At 40.0% G+C, this 19,318-nt stretch overlaps 1 protein-coding gene across 1 annotated transcript in view; it reads left to right on the forward strand.

The window, feature by feature from the left end:
* The window catches only part of DNAH6 (dynein axonemal heavy chain 6), a 174,706-nt gene that overhangs the window by 43,312 nt on the left and 112,076 nt on the right, over positions 1 to 19,318 (forward strand). Inside the window, exons 14-22 of the mRNA XM_016202528.2 lie at positions 31 to 183; positions 1,516 to 1,767; positions 3,499 to 3,627; positions 6,514 to 6,627; positions 8,228 to 8,371; positions 12,969 to 13,181; positions 13,836 to 13,928; positions 15,323 to 15,442; positions 17,507 to 17,687. Of these exons, the coding sequence (XP_016058014.2) occupies positions 31 to 183; positions 1,516 to 1,767; positions 3,499 to 3,627; positions 6,514 to 6,627; positions 8,228 to 8,371; positions 12,969 to 13,181; positions 13,836 to 13,928; positions 15,323 to 15,442; positions 17,507 to 17,687 (1,399 nt within the window). The remainder of the gene's footprint in view (positions 1 to 30; positions 184 to 1,515; positions 1,768 to 3,498; positions 3,628 to 6,513; positions 6,628 to 8,227; positions 8,372 to 12,968; positions 13,182 to 13,835; positions 13,929 to 15,322; positions 15,443 to 17,506; positions 17,688 to 19,318) is intronic.

Here is a 19,318-nt window from a genome sequence, read left to right on the forward strand (position 1 = left end):
TATGATTTACATTTTCCTTTTTTTTCCTAGGTGCTAAATTATATGCTTCCTTGTCAAAGCAAGAAAAAAGTGGATGCCATTATCTCTGAGGCACAGGATGCAGAGTATAAACTTGAATTTGTTCCATCGACCACCATAGAATATGTTAACAGCTTAGTATTTCTTGATGAAATTCAGGAAAGGGTGAGTGGATTCCTACAACTGAAGAAGGGTCGTGGGCTCGATTCCCAGTCAAGGGCACATACCTGAGTTGCAGGTTCAATCCCCAGCCCTGGTCAGGGAGCGTGCAGAGGCAGCCAGTCGATGTGTCTCTCACATCAATGTTTCTCTCTCTCCTTCTCTCTTCCCCTCCCTTCCTGCCTCCCACTTTCTCTACAAATCAATGGGAAAAATATCCTTGGGTGAGGGTTAGCAAACAAATAAAAAAGGACAGGAGCTAGGGACTAGTACAGCCTAGAGAAACCAGAAGGCCTTCCTCTTTCCATCTCTCATCCCTGCTCTTCTCTGGAACAGTGTTTCTCAAAGGGTGGTCCCCAGATCAGCAGCAGCAGCAACGGGGAACTTGTCAGAAGTCCATAATATTCCTCAGCCCCACCTTAGGATCAACAGTCTCTGCTTTAACAAGCTTTCCAAGGTGATTGGGATGCAAGCTAAAGGTTGAGAACCATTTCTCTGAAAGCTTCTCTCTGCACTTATATTCCCATGTTAAGGACCTACCTGCTTTCTGTTTCCACATGAAAGCAAATGGCCTCTAAGCACAGCTACAGTCTAGCTCTTCTCACGCCCCAGAGAGAGGCCAGACTGATCTGGGACTGCTGGCTCCCAGTTTGATGCTACTTGGTTCAGCTTGTGGCCAGGAGGCTGGATCAGGCTGTATGAACACAGCTGCGCCATCGATAACCATGTGGCAGAGTTGGGGGAAGGGGGTTCCCCCCAAGATTGGAGAGTCCCTTGCCAGAAAATTAAGAAAGACACTGTCCACTGAAGGTAGGACATCAAAGTGAAGATGTTTAGTAGTCAGTCAGAGGTAGTAAAAATATTTGTTAACGGATAGTTGGGAGGCTCACCACAGATCAGAGTTCTGAATCTGCGCAGGCAGAGGCATGGCTGGTCCACGGCTCAGGACTGTTCTGGGACAGTCACAGCTCAGCACGCGCGCCTGGGAGCTCTGATACTACAGCTGAGCATCCTCACTGCGCGTGGTGTTTCCGAAAAACCTTAAATATTGGCACTATTTAAGAACAAGAGAGAAAGGGGAAATATAAACATTTATAAGAATAATGCTAACTGTGCTCAGCTCTGAGCAGCCTACCTCCTGGTCCCGATTACCTGTATTGTCACGATGACAGTAGTGACCACCCGACAGGCTTCAGCCAGTGTAATGCGCCCTTCCCGTGCTGGCTCCCCACGGCGGATGCTCGCGGGCACAGAGGCTCTCTCCTGGTAGACAGAACCTCCAGGGGACAGCAGGACTCAGGTATCTTTAACCAACAAGCAACCCCTGTTTCCATTCAGATAGAAACCATTGAAGAGGAAGCAAATGTGGTGGTGCAAATGTACAAGCTCATCGAACAGTATCAGGTTCCCACGCCGCCCGAAGACTTTGCTGTTTTTGCAACTATGAAGCCGTCCATTATTGCTGTGCGGAATGCCATCGATAAATCCGTGGGTGACAGAGACACAAGCATTAAGCAGTTTTGTGTGCATTTAGGTAAAGATCTTGAAGATCTAACCAATGAAGTGAATGAAATAAAGCTGCAAGCACAGGTAAGTTAAGGAAGAATTAAAAAAAAAAAATGTGTAAAGTTTGACAACTACATTTTAATTGAACCATTTAGGGAGTATATTTTATTTTAATCTGATTTAACTTTTGTTTTATATCCCTTTATTCTGACTGGTTAACAAGGTCTTCGAACTTCTATTTAAAATCAAAAGTGCTTCTGAACTCTCTTCAAGTACCAACTAAACTTCAGACCATTGCAAGCGAAGTATATATATAATATTGAATTTTCTTTCTCCTGGCCTTTATTTATTATTCTCAAACGAATGTTTCTACAACTTGCTAGCATATTTATAGCTATTGTCACAATGAGTTTTCTTAGCCACATATTAGAAAATTTCTATTTAGGAAGAGGCAGAATATAAAGTAATGATGATAATGAAGAATATTTGGTTAACTTGCACTAATTTTACTATACAAAAGATACAAGGGGGATTTTTTTAATAATTTAAAAGAGACATCTGGGTGATTCTTAACTGAAGCATACATGAACATCTGATTTTGTACCGATCCATTATTTTATTATTAACATTGACTAAAACTTATCACAGAAGTATAAAGCCATATAAAGCTATAATCAAATCAGAATAATTGGAAAAAAGTCAATGTCCAGCAACAAAGAATTAGTAAAATGTATTAGGGTACTTCCACCCAAAGGAAAACAAAACAGACATTAAAGGTTACAATATACATTTATATGTATTAACAGGGGAATGTAAAAGTAACATTTATTGTGCACTTATTATGTGTCAGGTACTAAAGTATTTTCGTATTTTCACACAGAGAGTACTGTACATAACTGTAATACCTGTAAGACTCAGTGAATTATGAGAAAGAGAACACACCCGTGTATCCACTACACATGTCAACTTACTGGTTCCCTTAGTGTCCCCTTTTATCACTAACCCTTCCTTCCTCTCCAAAGGCAGCCACTGCCCTGAATTCTAATGCTGTAAAGTAGTCTTGCCTGTTGTGAACTTGAGTTAAATGGAATCACACAGTAGTATGCCCTTTGTTTAATTTTGTTTCATTCCTGAGATTCATCCTTGCTGCCGTGTGTAATGTAGCTAATTATCCATGTTCACTGCTATATAGTATTTCATCATATACCACGGTCTCTGGACATTGGGGTTGTTAACAGTTTTTGACAATGATGAACAATACTTCCAGGACCATTCTTATATACATTTGCATGTTTTAACTCATGTAATCCTCAGAACACCTATAAGGTTTTAGTATTCACATTTTATAAAGGAAGAGACCAAGACACAAGGAGGTTAAGTGATAATAAATGGAGGAACCAGAATTCAAGCTTAGGCGGTCTGCTTCCAATGGCTAATAGTCTGCTATTAGCTGCTGCACTATATACTGTTTTCCATACAGAGTCAACAATAAAAAGTTGTGAATGATTATTCTTTGTTGAGAAGCAATACCTATTGTTGCTAAATGTAAGAAATGAAAGCAGATGAGGGAAACTGTAATAGGTACTATTTAAAACCATTGTTATCCTCATGGCACTTCTTTATACATTTCTGTACTTTTTACAGTATGTACACATTGCTTTAAAATTTAGAAAAAGGAATCATTTTTAACATATTTTGTAGAAATCAGAGTGAGGAGAATTAGAAAAATATTTTTTGAAAATGTTCGTTAATTTATTGTAATGGTCTACATCAAAAAGCAGGAACCACGAATCAAAAACTGTCTTAATTTTACAGGATCCACAGATTTTGGATATTAATGCTGACCAAGACAAAGTGAAGTCCATGTTGAATGACCTGCAAGCAGTTCTAGATGACCTTCAGAAACGCGCATTTCAATACAAATCTTATCAGAAAAACTTTAAGGTAATAACAACTCTTCATGTGTTTTTATTTTTTTTAATTTATTGTTATTGTTGAGTGTATTACAGACGTCCCCCATTTTCCCTCCTTTGCCCCCCCTCCTCCCAGCTCCCGCCCCCCCCAGGCCTTCAGCTCAGTGTTGTCTGTGTCCATGGACTACACATTTATGCATATAAGTTCTTTGGTTAACCTCTTCCGCTCCCCACCCCCCACCCCCCACCCTTCCCACTGAGAAATGTCAGTCTACATGTGTGTTTAAAACGTGTGCACAGAAATGCACTGATGCACAAGTGCTTTCAACAGTGTGACTGAACATTTAACATTTGGACACCTGTGTGCCAGTCACTGAGCTGAAACAGCCTGAAACAAGCATGATGTGTCCCTGCCTTTGAGGTATTTAAAGATTAGGACAGTCTAGAGACAAAATATCTTTCTTATTAAAAAGTAATTATGAATTATAGGTAAGTCCTCAGACCACATACTGTAATTTCCATCTTAAAATGAATGTGGCTATTTAAGCATGGTCAACTACTTTCCTGAGTAATATTCAAGTTTCTTTTACATCCATGTGTGAGTTATGAGTCCATGAATATTTCCTGAATTGCCCTGGTTTGATGTGCCAGTTTGATGACAGAAGAGAATTTGGCTAAGCCAGGGCATAGATGGATCCAAGAGGGTAGGTGTGAAAGGCAAAAAGATATGCCTGAAAAAAAAAAAGAAGAAGAGAAATGAGTGAGAGATACAAGTGCTCTAAACAGCTACTAGGGAGGCCAAAATGAAAAGAGAATAGAAATGATTTCTAGGGTCAAAACCAGGGGCGCCACCAGCAATGAGGGTAGTGTCTACTCTCCCCCAAAGTGCTGGAGGAGTGCTTGGACTGTACGTGGGAACACACGTGTCTCTTCCAGAACCCCAAATGGATGGCCAGAAAGTGGTCTGAGGAGCTGCCCACTCCAGAGCCCAGGGGTTGGTGGAGCAATCTATGAAATAATGGGCTTGGCACTTCCACGATGTGACTGGTGCAACACCTGAGGCAGGAGGGCTGTGCAGGACAGACCTAGGGTTCCGTATTGTTCCCAGGCTGAGTTAACTGACCTACAAGACAGGACAGTATTAGGCGGGAAGTGAGGTATGGAACAGTGCTTGATAAAAAGCTACAGCTAGCAGGTGGGCACTGCGCAGGCCAGAAAGCCTGAGCCAGTGCCTGCAATAGAAGTGCGCCCCCCTCCTTCCACACACCGTATCTATACTTGACGAATTCTTCCTTCAGGATCACCTCAATCCAACCTTCTTTCTGAACCTCTCGGTCATTTGGGGGATAGGAGTGAAGGCCTGACTGGCCTAGGAAATAATTTCTAATTGTTCTTGAAGACAGGGCTAGATCCTTAGTATCAGAGTAGTCCTGGCCTTGTAAAGTGAGTTTGGAAGTGTTTCCACCTCTTACATTTTTGGGAGTTTGAGAAAGATTGGCATTAATTCTTCTTTAAGTGTTTGGTAGAGTTGATCAGTGAAGCCGTCTCTCTGGTACTGGGCTTTTCTGTGTTTGGAGATTTTTGATTACTGATTCAATCTCCTTACTCGTTTTTGGCCTGTTTAGATTTTCTATTTCTTCCTGATTCAGCCTTTTTAGATCATATGTTTCTAGGAATTTATCTTTTTCCTGTAGATTAAGCAATTGGCAAATGCTTGTTCATAGTATTGTACTATATATTTCTGTGGTATCAGTTGTAATGTCTCCTCTTTGATTTCATTTATTTGAGTATTCTCTCTTTTTTTTTTCTTACTCTACCTAAAGGTTTGTCAATTGTGTTTATCTTTTCAAAAAAACCAGCTCCTTGAAGCTAAGAGAAGTTTGTTATTGGTTTCTAGTTTCATACCATTGTGTTTGGAAAAGATACATGGTATGATTTCAGTCTTAAATTTTCTAGCACTTGTTTTGTGGCCTCTCAGTGTTTTTATGTTCATTGTTTCAAGACAATTTCATTTTTCAGTTTCTCTTTCACCCATTGGTTGTTCAGGAATTTGTTGTTTAGTTTCCATGTGCTTGTAGATTTCCCAGCTTCCTCTTGTTGATTTCTAGTTTCATACCATTGTGGTTGGAAAAGACAGATAGCATGATTTCAATCTTCTTAAAATTTCTAAGACTTGTTTTGTGGCCCCTTTACCCTTGGTATTCAATGATCTACCCTTGGGAATGTTCCATGTGCGCTTGAAAAGAATGTGTAGCTGCTGCTGTTGGATGCAAAGTTCAAAGCCCTAGCTTATAGCAAGGCTCACAATTTCTGTGCAACCACCCTCCCTGGAGGTTTCCCCGCCTCGGAGCCAGGGCAGTCTTAAAACACTTCATGAAAACAGCTTCTTCAGATTTTCCTGCAGCATTTCTCTCTATAAGGTTCACCTATAGCCCATGAGGTTAAAAAGAGGCAAGAAACCAGCCTGTCCTTTCCATTGTCAATCAGCCCATTCTCTCCACCAGCTACTTACTGCACAAACTTCTTCTATCATCTAAGTGCACAAAAACCCTAAAGGAATCAGTCTTCAGTTTCTGAAGGTTCATCTGTTTTCCAAAAAAGGCCAGGCATGTACATGCATGTATGATCCAACTTGAGGAAAAATACCCACAGTATGCTTGTGATATATACATCTTTGGAGAATATTTACGTTCTTAGGAAATAGAGTTATATTTTGTCACTCAAATGGAAATTTGAATTTACATGGGGTTTTGTGATTTTTATTTCCATTTGTTTCCCTCTCTCCTTTTCTTTCTCCAGTTAGGATCCCCTGAATATTCTGCTTCGTTGCTATATCAATAATTACTACTAGGAGGATAACAAAAGGTATTTATATCTGAAAATTAAAGAGTACGTTTTGTGTATTACATTTTTAAAGGTAGAAGTTTCTAAGTTTGAAGATTTGGAGGAAGTTAGCGCTGAAGTGAAGCTCAAACAATTGCTCTGGGATTCTTTGTCTGAATGGGATCAACTCCAACAAGATTGGTTGAAGGTAAAAAAAAGCTCTCAATTCTTAAATTATTTTTGTTTTAATGAAACCTAATATCCTAATGATATAAATTACAATTTTTTAACAGTCTGGTATATTTTTAATTTCGGTAAAATATGCAACGTTATAATGTTATGGGAATTACTATAATTTTTCCAGTGAAAAGCACAAAGGTCTTTCGGTCACTGTATGCCACAGCAGAATGCATTGTCTCAGGCCCTGCATTTAAGGCTAGAAGAAGAGAGCATCGGAGGACCTTTACTGCTTTGTAGGTTTTGAACCAGTGTTGTTATGATACACTACACCCAAGTGTTCTTGAGGATTGTGGGTTTTTATTTGTGATCTATATATACACTTTGGATTTCTGTTAGCTTAGGTTCTGTTCTTACTGTCCTTTGAGGAAAAAAAAAGAAGCTGTTTTGTTCACTGTAATAAGGTAGAATCAGAGAGCTCAAAAGTAAATTCTCCTAATTAGGGGGCCAAGTAGCATTTGCTGTCTAGGGTCTACCTTTATATTCAAACTCAACAGGGGTCAGCACTCTAAGAGGCAGAACAGATGACCATCTATACTTTGAAGTGCGACATGGACGTGTTAGAAATGCCGTCAGCTTGTGCAATATCTGCAATTAGAAGTCATAGGTCGGAGTTAAATAACAGGGACATGGAAATGTTCCCCAGATAAGGCTCTAGCTGCTGGGGATACCAGTGTTAAAGGACAAAATCCAAACCCTGACAGGACTTACCCTTGGGGAGGAAAACAGAAAACTAACAAATATCTGCTCTGCTGTAATATCAGAGACTTCTTTTTTTAAGATATATTTTTACTGGTTTCACAGAGAGGAAGGGAGAGGGAAAGAGAAAGAGAAACATCAATGGTGAGAGAGTCATTGACCGGCTGCCTCCTGCACGCCCCCTGCTGGGGATCGAGCCCACAACCTGGGCATGTGCCCTGACCCGGAATTGAACCTGCATCATATATAGGTCGATGCTCATCCGCTGAGCCACCCCGGCCGGGCAATATCAGAGACTTAAAAGTGCTCTTGTGTAGCCCATTTATCACTTATCTCAGAAGTAGAAGCTCCTGAGGGAAAAAGAAGGAGCTTAGAGAGTTTTCTGATTACTCAGATGAGAACAGCAGCTTCCAAAGTGGCATGAATTCACCATACAAAATGCACAAAAAGACCCATTAGGGGTAAGAAATAAAATGTTGAACCTGGGGAAAAAATGAAAGTTTTACAAATATTCTGTTGACTTCAGTTCATATGACCACCTGGCATTTTAATATGTGTGTACATTTATATGTTTATATAACTAAGAAATATATTTATAGATGCATGCATATTGGGGGGGCATCTTTACATCTTTTATATTAAATGGGTGCATGATCAGTACAGCATGTGGTGATGTGGGATACAACGACATGAAAGGAATGACATGCCTTATAGACTCTTGGCAATCTTACTAAGTAAAGCCATTTCCAAAAGTATAGCGTTGACTCGGATTAACAATTTTACTACTGGAAAATCTGAGTAAACAACTTCACTGTTCAAGCTTGCCTATTATCATATATCTTAACTTCTTTTTTCCCCTCTAATTTTCATAGTCCAAATTTGACTGCCTCGATCCAGAAGCCCTAAACAGTCAAGTTTCTAAATACACCAAATTTGTGACTCAATTGGAAAAAGGCTTGCCACCCAACAGTGTAGTGCCCCAGCTAAAAAGTAAGGTGGAAAAAATGAAAGAAAAGGTAAGTTTGGTAAAAATTATTTCAAAAACTCCAGTCAATAAGTTACTGCTTGATGCTAGTGATACTGATGTTGGAAATGTCCCTGTTTAAACTAGTCAGCTCTGCACAGAGAGAGGAAAGAACAGACAAATTCCGTTTTTGCAGAGGGCATCCGTGTCTGCAACTGGCTGAGTCATGCAGCTGAGTACCATGGTTGGAAGAGGCATGCAGAGGGAAAGTTTCCCAAGTGGTAGGGGAAACAGTGCAGGGGTGGGTTGTAGTTGTGCCAAGATACCAATCCACTCAGCCTACAGACAGCCAGACGAGGCTAGGGCAGCCTTGTCCATTTACACCTCTGCACCAACAAATATGCCATTTTTTCAGACGCACCCTGATGGGAGGCACATCACAGTTGGGAAGCCCGGCAGTAAGTGTGCAGGGCTGGCTCTTGAAACATGTCTCCGCTAAACTAGCACTTGAAATGGGAAGGAAATGATTTTTATTCTTTGTTTTAAAATCCTCACCCAAGGAGTGAGGCTATTTTTCCCAATGATTCTTAGAGAGAGTGGAAGGGATGGGGGAGGAGAGAGAGTGAAACATCGATGTGAGAGAAAGATAGCAATTGGTTGCCTCCCACAGCCCAGGTAACCCTTGACTGGGAGTGGAACCCAAGACCCTCAGTGTGCAGGCCAGTGACCCACGTTGTCCAGGGCCATTTTTATTCTTTTAAGCAAAAAAGAGAGAAAGGGCTAAAAGAAGACATGAGTAGAAAGGGTAAGCAAAGCTTCGGCACAATGAGAAGCGAATGTTCCCCCTTGAAAAGAGTGTCCCTGCAGTTTTTTCTCCTTGAGCCTTACAATATCCACTCAAAACAGTTCTCAAAAGTTACTTATGTTAGCTTCTTTATTGCCTTTAGTGTGCTTACGACATACAATTGTAAACAAATTCACTTGTCACGGTCTGCATTCCATCTTTTGGTCCTTGGAAGTCCTGGTTGGATTTTTTTAATCTTGCATACAGTAAAAGTCATTTTTTTGTGGTGTACAGTTGTATGGGATTCTGCGAATGGGAGGAGTCGCATGTCCAACACAACAGTGCTGTTCAGCATACTTCCGTCATCCCCCGAATTCCCTTCTGCTGTCCCTTTGTAGTCACTCCACTTTCGGTCCCAACCCCAAGCAGCCACTGATCTGGTTTCCTTCCCTACAGCCTTTCCTTTTGCAGAATATGATATGAATGGAATGATACAATGTGGAGGCTGTGGGGTCTGGTCTTATTCACTGAGAAAAATGCATATAAGATAAAAATAAAAAGACAAAAAATCCCTTTAAAAGGAGCAAAAGATTTGATAGACATTTCCCCAAAGAAGATATATAAAAAAGATGCTGAACATTACTAGTTATCAGGAAAATACAAATTAAAGCCATGATAAGATACCACTTTGGACACACCAGGATGGCTGTGATCAGAAAGACAGATTGTAGGCGAGGATCTGGAGAAACTGGAAGCCTCATGTTTCTGGTGAGACTACAAAGAGGTACAGCCTCTTTGGAAAACAGTTTGGCAGTTTCTCAGATGTTAAGCGTAAAGTTAACATATTACCAAGTCACTCCACTCCTAGGTATATACCTAAGAGAACTGAGAACATGCTCACACAAAAATTTGTATATGAATGTTCATAGCAGCATTATTCATTATTCATGCCAAAGTGGGGGGGAAATAAATGTTCATCAGTCAATGAATGAACAAAGTGTGGTATATCTATACAGTGGGATACGACTCAGCAATAAAAATGAATAAAGTAGGAATACATGCTATGGCATAGACGAACCTTGAAAACATTGCACTAAGTGAAAGAAGCCAGTCACAAAGACGAGTACGTAGCACATGGTGTCATTGATAAGAAATGTTTCGGATGGAGTCCATAGAGAGAGGAGGAGATTAGTGGTTACCAGCCACTGCAGGGAGGGAGAAATGGGTAGTGATAGTTAATGAGTATGGGTTTCCTGCCCAGCCAGCGTGGCTCAGTGGTTGAGTATTGACCCATGAACCAGGAGGTCATTTCGATTCCCGGTCAGGGCACATGCGGGGGTTTCATGCTCAGTCCCAGTAGGGGCCATGCAGGCAGCAGCCAGTCATTGACTCTCTCATCATTGATGTTTCTCTCTCTCCCTTCCTCTCTCTAAAAAAAAAATCAGTAAAAACATTTTTTAAAAATGAGTATGGTTTTCCTTTTGGGGTGATGTAAATTAGATAGTGGTGATAATTGCACAACTCCGTGAATTAAAATTTTTTTTAAAAAAGATTCCTCCATGTTGTTACATGAAGCAATAGTTGATTAATTTTTATTGCTGAGTAGTATTCCGCTATATAGATTACCACAGTTTGATTACCTAATGTTTTTGCTAATGTTGTCATGTGTTTTTTTTATATATATACTGCAAACACAACACAGTGTCATTATTTTTGTTTTATATAGTTATCTTTTAAGACAATACAAAAGGAAATTTAAAAAATTATTTTACCTTTATTCCATTTCCAGTGTTCTTTATTTCTTTGTATGGATCTAAGGTTCTGGCTCATAGCATATTCATTCTGTCTGAAGAACTTTCGTTAATGTTTCTTATTGAATAGGTATGCCAACAATGAAGTCCCTAAACTTTTGTTTTGAGAAAGTTGTTATTTATTTTATTTTGAGTGGTATTTTCACGGGGTATATAATTCTAAACTGACTAGTTTCGTTTTGTTTTTTTCTTACTTGTATGGTTTCTAACAAGAAATCAACTGCAGTTCTTTTTCTTGATCTTCTGTGGATAACGTGTTTTTTTTGGTCTGGCTGCCTTCCAGATTTTATCTTTTCCTTGATTTTTGGCAGTTTGTAATGCAATATGCCTAGGTATGTGTTGGTTTGCTTTTTTATTTATTTATATTTATTCTACTTGGTGTTCTCTGAGTTTATTGGATCTCTGGTTTGGGTTCTGTCTTTAATTTTGAGAAAAAATGCAGCCATTATTTCTTCAAATATCTCTTCTGCTCTGTTTTCTTTCTCTTATTTTTCTGGAATTTTTATTACATGTGTTTTAGACCATCTAATATTGTGCCACAGCTCTTGCATGTTCTGTTATGAGTTTTTTCAGTGGAGGAAGGGAACACTAATTTTTCTCTTTGTGTGTCAGTTTGGGGAATTTCTACTCATTTACCTTCAAGTTCACTGATTCCTTAGCTGTTTCAAGCTCATCAAAGGCATTCTTTCTCTCTTACTTTCTTTTTTATATCCAACATCTGTTTAATTATAGTTTCCATCTTCCTATTAACATTTTCCATCTGATCTTACATGTTGTCTACCTTTTCTGTTAAAACAATTAACATATTAATCACACTTATTTTATATTCCCTGTCTGTTAATTCTAAAACATGTGTCATATCTGAGTCTGGTTCTGATGATTTTTTGTCTCTTGGGTATATGTTTCTCTTGCCTTATAATATACTTCTTAAATTTTGGTTACAAACCAAATATATTTTATGTAATATAGTAAATAACGCCTTTCCTTCCACTTGGCTTTTTGTGTGGCATGCTACGTTAAACCTAGTTTGGAACTGGGGTAGATTTGAGGTTTGATGATCCTATAGTTATCCTCAGTATACCACAGCCTTTAAATTGTCCCAGTGATACCTTATGCTTACAGTTTGATCTGGTTTGCCAAAGATCATTGCTTCAGTTTCTGTTTTCCCCGGACCTTGTGGCCTCCCTTTGTGTTATGCCCAAAAAGAATCTCTCTTGCAGCTTTCCACTCTGTATTTTACTGGTTTTTTTTCCACTTAATACTAGTTAACCTGGTAGGAGAAATGAAAAGGGGCATTCCCTCATATTCTGATTAAATCTCTGTCGTAACAAGGCATTGTGTCCCTTGTTCTCAAGATTCTTACCTTCCAAGGTATTCCTGCCTGTTCTCTCTGTAGTAATGAGCCTAAAGTGTATTTCTGTCCCTCCCCCAAGGGTAGAGCTTTTGTGTCCCTGTTCTGTTCTTCCTGATAGATACAAATACCCACCATGAGTTATCACCAATATCCGAGGTGTTTGTTCCTCCCTTCTCTGACATTGTCTTTTGTCCCAGAAGGAAGTTAGGAGAGATTGGTTGGTTAGTTACAAGAGTGGCTGCTGTTGCCTTCTCCTGCCAGCGCCATAAGGTAGGCTTGCTTAAGAGTCTCCCCAATCTTTTCTATGAACACCTTTATATTTGTAGCCTCCAGGTACTTCACACTTTCATGCTACCCCACACTCAGTCTTTAACAATTTATTTTTAAAATTTAGCTAAGTCTTCTTGCTCACTTAAGTGGCAATCAGGGCATCTGTCCTAGGTAATGAAATTCTCAGGTTCTGTTTCTTGCTGTGGAGAAAACTGTGGGTACCAGTCTGTCACTAAATTTGAGTTAGTTGATTACCCTGCAACTTGGGTTTCTAATGGATTCCATACAAGTCATTAATTCGCAGTTTGTTCAGATTTTTCTTTGTTCTAAGAGTTTAAGTGGTGTTCTTTGCAGATCTCTACATTCTCAAGTTAAAATCTGCATTTCTAAGATAAAAAGCAGAGTGCCTTTGAGAGTGTTTGTTTTCCAGCTTCCAGTTATCATTGACTTGAGGAACCCAACTTTGAAGCCTAGACATTGGACAGCTATTGAACAAACAGTTGATGCCACCTTAGTGGACCTTGAAAATCCATTAACCTTAGAGACGCTCTCTGAGTTGCATGTTTTCAACTTTGGGCAAGAAATCCAGGACATTTCTGGACAGGCTTCTGGAGAAGCTGCCTTAGAAACAATTCTTAAAAAGGTAACTATGAAATATCAGGTAATGTAAAGGTTTTCATATCACCAACTTTTGGTTTACCTGGATAGATTTTTCAACAGTGCAGCTTTCACCCTCTTATTATCAGTCATCCTTCAGTTGTTTCCTTATATTTGTTATCACCATTACAAATAATCTTCTTTCCACTTAGCTTTTAGCCCAACATAAACTTGATGGCAACAGAGTTTGAAATTTGCATGCTTATATAAAGAACCACTTACCAAATAATATATTTTATGTCAAAATACATTGTCTTTCAAACTACCAGTAAAGACTATGTGAAATGCTTCAAAAGATGTTTAGAAGACTTCTCTACTTAGTATACTTACGTCTGTACCCTAAAAATTCACACGTACATACCAATCACCTGAGTCAAAAGAATTTTTCCTTTTAATTAAAGCACAAAGTGATAGGAGAAATACACATTAAAGTATCACAAGTCATTCGTATGTATTAACATCAGTCAATAAAATTAAGCAAATCAATATCCTTTAGCTGAGAAAAGGAATTTAAGAGTTTAAAAAGCTGGAAAGGAGGAGAATGGGATTATTCCGGAGTTTTCACTTATTTCATTTCACATGCATTTATTAAGTACCTAAACACAAATGAACTTAGATATGGACTTGAATTATTTCTAAGGTGGAGGATTCCTGGAAAACAACTGAATTTGTGGTTCTGCCCCACCGTGACACCAAAGATGTATTTATCCTAGGCGGCACAGACGACATACAGGTGGGTAACTGGTTTATTGAAAACGTATGGTGAAGGTTCTGGCCAGACCTAGTCCTAAATCTTTTATGGGAGATTATGATGAGAAATGAACTATGAGAGTAACTAACTAAGAACAACTTCACTGGGAAAGCAAAGTATGAATATGAATAACTGACATGAATGCTTGTACATGAGAACTGTTTAGCAAAGTAATAAAAATGACGTATATATGTAAGAGTTGTAATCCTGTAACTGTTGAGGAATTTAGAAAAACAGAGGTTGTTTGTGGCTGAAGTAATCAGAGAATCCTTCCTTGACCAGCTAAGACACTCTGGGCCTTAAAGGATAAATAAGATTTGATAGACATAGATGAGAATGAAAGGCATTTCAGACCATTTAAATGAGGCAAAGAAACATGAATGAGTATTTCAGGTTTATATGTACACACTTTAAGAAGCTAAACTCACTTGAATTTTTTGAGATTAGGAGTAGATGACAGGCTCTCTAAACAACAACAAAAAAGATAAATCTAACTCCTGTGTTTGGAATATTCTTCGTGACTTAAAATCCAAAGACACATTTGTTTAGCAAAGGGATATGGGTCTTATGGCTCCAACCAGAAAGCAAAACCCTGATCTGTTAGGGTGCACCCAGGCCAGGACTGGAGACGAAATGGCTTTGCCAGGTATAGGCCAGCAGAGCAAAGCCAGATGTCACTCTGGGCAGTGGATCGGAGAGCAGAGCCCAGATGAAAGTCAGAATAAGGCCAAGTGATGCTAGGTGATGGGGCTTCTGCCCTCAGGAAGTTTGTTATTTAAACAGAGCAATTGAAATCCTTGAGATTAACAGACACATTTTTTAAAATGCGAATGTTCTGTGACGGTTGCTATAGTGCAAGGGGGAGGAGGGGGTGGAGGTAGAGGGAAAGCCATCTGTAATCATTCAGAGCTTGATATGAAATGAGTTCAGTTTTCCTCTTCCTACAGGTAATTGAGGGAAAGTGTTGTTTCATTGGATAGAAAAGACAGCTAATGTTGCTGTCTTTTGCTAGTTTTGAGTACTTTGAGAAATAAAGGCCTGGGTGACCAAATAGTGTGAAGAAGGTACCAGATATTTTAAAGTAGAGAGAGAGAGAGGAGAGTGTTGAACCAAATAAAAACTCATGCCATTAGTAATTACAGAAACGGCCAAGATTTGGCAGTCAGACATCCCTTCGTGACATTCGAGAAAACGTGATACTGGGTTGGAAGCCGTAGAAGCTGTTGTGAAAGATGTGGATGGGGGGGAACCAGAGGTGGGGCTAAACGCTTCACTCAAGAAGTTGGATTTTAAATGGACTCTTGGGATTAAATATCTGTAATTATCTTTGAGAGCACAAGCCCCTGATGTTACATCATTTTCGTCTTTCTTTAAAGGTCCTTCTTGATGACAGCACCATCAATGTCGCCACCATCGCCTCGTCACGTTATGTTGGTCCGCTGAAGACTCGAGTGGATGACTGGCAGAAACAACTTGCTTTGTTTAATCAAACACTAGTGAGTAAGGATAAGTTCAGTTCAGGGATTCAGAGAACTGGAGAGCCACTGGACCTTAGAAATCATTTGCTCAATCACTTAAATATTATATAGTTTAGATGTAATATTTAATTGATGGTATCTTATGTTCAGAATGTAAGGAAAAGGCAAATATATTGAGCTATTTTCTACAAGATTGTCCCATCACCCTTATATTGGTCATTATTGCTGCGAAACAAAATACCACAAACTTTGTGGCATAAAATAATATACGTTTATTATCCCGCAGTTTCTGTGGGTCAGTAGTTCAGGTGTGGCTTACCTGGGTCTCCTACTTTGGGTCTCACAAGGGTTCAGTAAAGATGGGGTGCAGGACTGGGTTCTTATCAGAGATTTAACTAAAGAGGGATCCACTTTCAGGCTCACTCAGGTTGCTGGCAGAAATTATTTCCTTGCGACTCTGATTAAGGCTTCAGTTTCTTCCTGTTTCCTGGAGGCCATCCTCAGCTCCTACTGTTGCCCACAGTTTTTTCCCATGTGGACTTCCCCCAGCATGACAACACACTTCATCAATCTAGCAAGGAAGAGAAAGACTTCCAGCAGGGTGAATGTACACATAGTTGTGTACAGCCTGTGACCTTTGCCGTGTTCTCTACATGGCTGTAAGCAAGCACCTGACACTCAAGGGGAGAGGGTCACCCAAGGGTGTGAACAGCAGATCCTGGGGGCCACCTTAAGAGTCTGGCCACAGCAACCTCATAGTTGTAGAAAAATACTCGCTGTTGCTTGAAGGCTCCTTGGCACCTTTCCTTCTGGCGCACACACCTTTTAATTTTATTCTACTTCCAGTTACCCCAGAGCAAAGCAGAGAACTCACTCACACTGATCTCACTTTGTTCCCATCCAGTCACTTTCTTAGACTTCAGCTTTTTTGCTTGATTTAGTTATGTTTAGGTTTCTAGATACGTCTTCTAATATGAAGAGCTGTCTGTGAACTAACAAGGATGCTAGTAGGAAGAAACTATTTGTTTCAACTTTGTTTCATAGAGATCTTTTTCAGAAGTCCATCTCTTCAATGAACACTTTATAATCTGACCCCCGTCCAGCCTTCTGTACCAATGGCTGAGCCCTATGAAGGGAGGGACTGTAGATCAAAGTAAAGGACGTGTTTCCATAGAGCATCCTTGGAAGAACCCAGTGCTGACTATTGGGTCCCTCCAGAGAATAGAAAGTGTGGGACCTGAGATAAACCAGGGGAGTGTTTTTGACATTAGTGCTTATGTGTGACCCCCGAATCTAGAGTAAGAAGTGAGAAACTCTTTCATGGATCTTGGGCAGGAGGCACAGAGAAGGGTGAGGTCTGTAGACGTCAGTTCTGACGCTGCATTTCTGGTTTCCCTGATTAGCAGTGATTGTCTCTAAGAGGAGAAGCAGTGAGTAAGGTCCTTCCTCCTCCCATTCGCCTGTATTTGCCACATGTTCTGTCACTAGCAGGCTTGACTTTTTTGATTGAAGAAAATGAATCATACTTCTTTTTTTAAAAGGGGGGGAGGGAAGAATAGACAGGTAATTGAAAAAAATTTTTTTGATAACCCTTTCTATACAGGGTTAGGCAAAAGTAGGTTTACAATTGTTCACATGGAAAATAATACAATAAATAATAAATAATAATACAAGAATAAACCGTGTTTCGCATACTCACAATGGTAAGCCTACTTTTGCCATACCCCATATTAGGAAATAGTCACTAACCTTCTCACTTCCCATCCCTTCAGATTTCTTTTAAATAAGCATCTTGCCACCACTCCCCACCCCACCCCCAAATGTCTCCTCTGGGCATTTTAATCTTCTTTCTCTGGCTCCATCCTGATTACCACACAATAGACTCATTAGAACTCTATTCAGTAGAAAATGGCTTGAAATTAGGCTGAGGCAGCCTTGGACCCTTTAAGGAGGTTTCATTTCAGTGGACCTGCAAGAAGCCCCCAAAAGGAAAAACAGCGAATCTCCACACAGTTATTTTCAGTGTACTCAATGTTTTCCATGTGGCTTTAAAATTTGACAATGTCCCTATTTTCCTCCCAGGAAGAGTGGCTGAACTGCCAGAGAAACTGGCTCTACCTGGAAAGTATTTTCAATGCTCCAGATATTCAGAGGCAGTTGCCTGCAGAGGCCAAGATGTTCCTCCAGGTGGATAAGTCGTGGAAAGAGATCATGAGGAAGGTGAACCGGCTGCCTAACGCTCTTCGAGCGGCCACTCAACCAGGTATAAAACAAAAACTTAAAAACAAACGAAAAGACTTTAACAATCATCTGAAACGTTTATCACTTGGAAGAGACTAATAATAAGTGGTGCACTCAACCCTTAACTCTAGTCAGCACTGGTGACCGGAGATAGTTGTAGCACATTTGACGCTCTTGCGGTGTGGATCGAACTGCTATTATTCCGCTGCTTGCCCTCTATAATTTGGGGAGGCCGCCGCAGTGTCGGTCATGCTTCCATTTCACAATTTTGACTACAAGACATAACAGTTACCTCCCACTGGCCGATTCTGCTAAAGCTCTCACAAACTTGTAACCATAAAAATTTCCATACCTTATTTTTTTTGAATCTTCACCAGAAGATATGTTCCTATTATTTCAGAGAGAGAGGGAGAAAGAGGAACATCTATGTGAGAAAGAAACATCCACTGATTGCCTTCCGTACACACCCCAACCAGGGATCAAACCCAAAACCTAGGCATGCGCCCTGACCAGGAATCGAACCCATGACCTTTCATTGTACAGGACAACACTCCAGCCAACTGAGCCACACCAGCCAGAGCTCAGTACCTTACTTTTAAACAACTCATTAAAATCAGTTAAAAATATTGCCACTAATTGCAATTCTAATCTCAATGCTGACATGTGTTTTAATAAGTTCCATTTCTAGGGATGTGGCATCAAACTCTTTGCAGCACATACATGGTTATTGAACTTGATGATTTGGAGCCAAGCCTCAGCAAGTCTGCTTGCTCCAAAAATGGCAACACATAACCTGTCCCGGTAAATACCCCCAGATAACTGCCCTGCCATGCAGAGGGAGCCTGCTGGACTATCTTTTTTGACCAAAGACTCTTCCATAAAACAGAAACAGAAAGGAAAAAGCTTTATGGCAGGATAGAATTAAAAATTTTAAAACTTTGGGGCTTCTAGAGGCTGCCCACATTCCTTGCCTTCTGGTTCCCTTCGAGCCAGGAATTGCATCACTCCATCCTCTGCTTTTGTCATCATAGCTCCTTCTCTGCCTTTGACCATCCTGCCTTCCCTCTTATAAAGACCCTGTGATCACATTGGGTCTATGGGATGATCTACGATAATCTCCCCATCCCACGATCCTTAACTTAATCACAGCTGCCAGGTTGCTTTTTCCATATCAACTAGCGTATTCTCAGGTTCTGGGGATTGGGACATGGACATCCCTGAGAGACCTTAGTTCTGCTTACCACATCCACTTAATGTGCATATTCAAATCTTTTGCTGCAAAAATATTAATGCGTTTGATTACAGAGTGCTGCCCCAGTCCCTACTGGATTTATTATATAACTTTTGAAATAAAAAAAATCTGATTCCAAAATATAACTAGACCTAGGAATTTCAGATAAAGAAGTGTGGACCTGTATATATTGTTTCAGGTGATGATAAAGCTATGAAGAAAAATTAAGCAAGGTAAAGGGGCTAGAGTAGCCGTGTGTGTGTGTGTGTCTGAGAGAGAGAGAGAGAGAGAGAGAGAGAGGGAAAGAAGGAGGGAGGGAGGGAAAAGGGGGAGGCCTCTTTGATCAAATGGTTTTTGAGCAGAAACCTGTAGAAACGAGGGAATGAGACATGTATGCGTGCCTGAGGAGTATTGTTAAAGGC

The sequence above is a fragment of the Miniopterus natalensis genome, chromosome 13 (genome assembly GCF_054644295.1).
Source record: "Miniopterus natalensis isolate mMinNat1 chromosome 13, mMinNat1.hap1, whole genome shotgun sequence".
NCBI lineage: Eukaryota > Metazoa > Chordata > Mammalia > Chiroptera > Miniopteridae > Miniopterus > Miniopterus natalensis.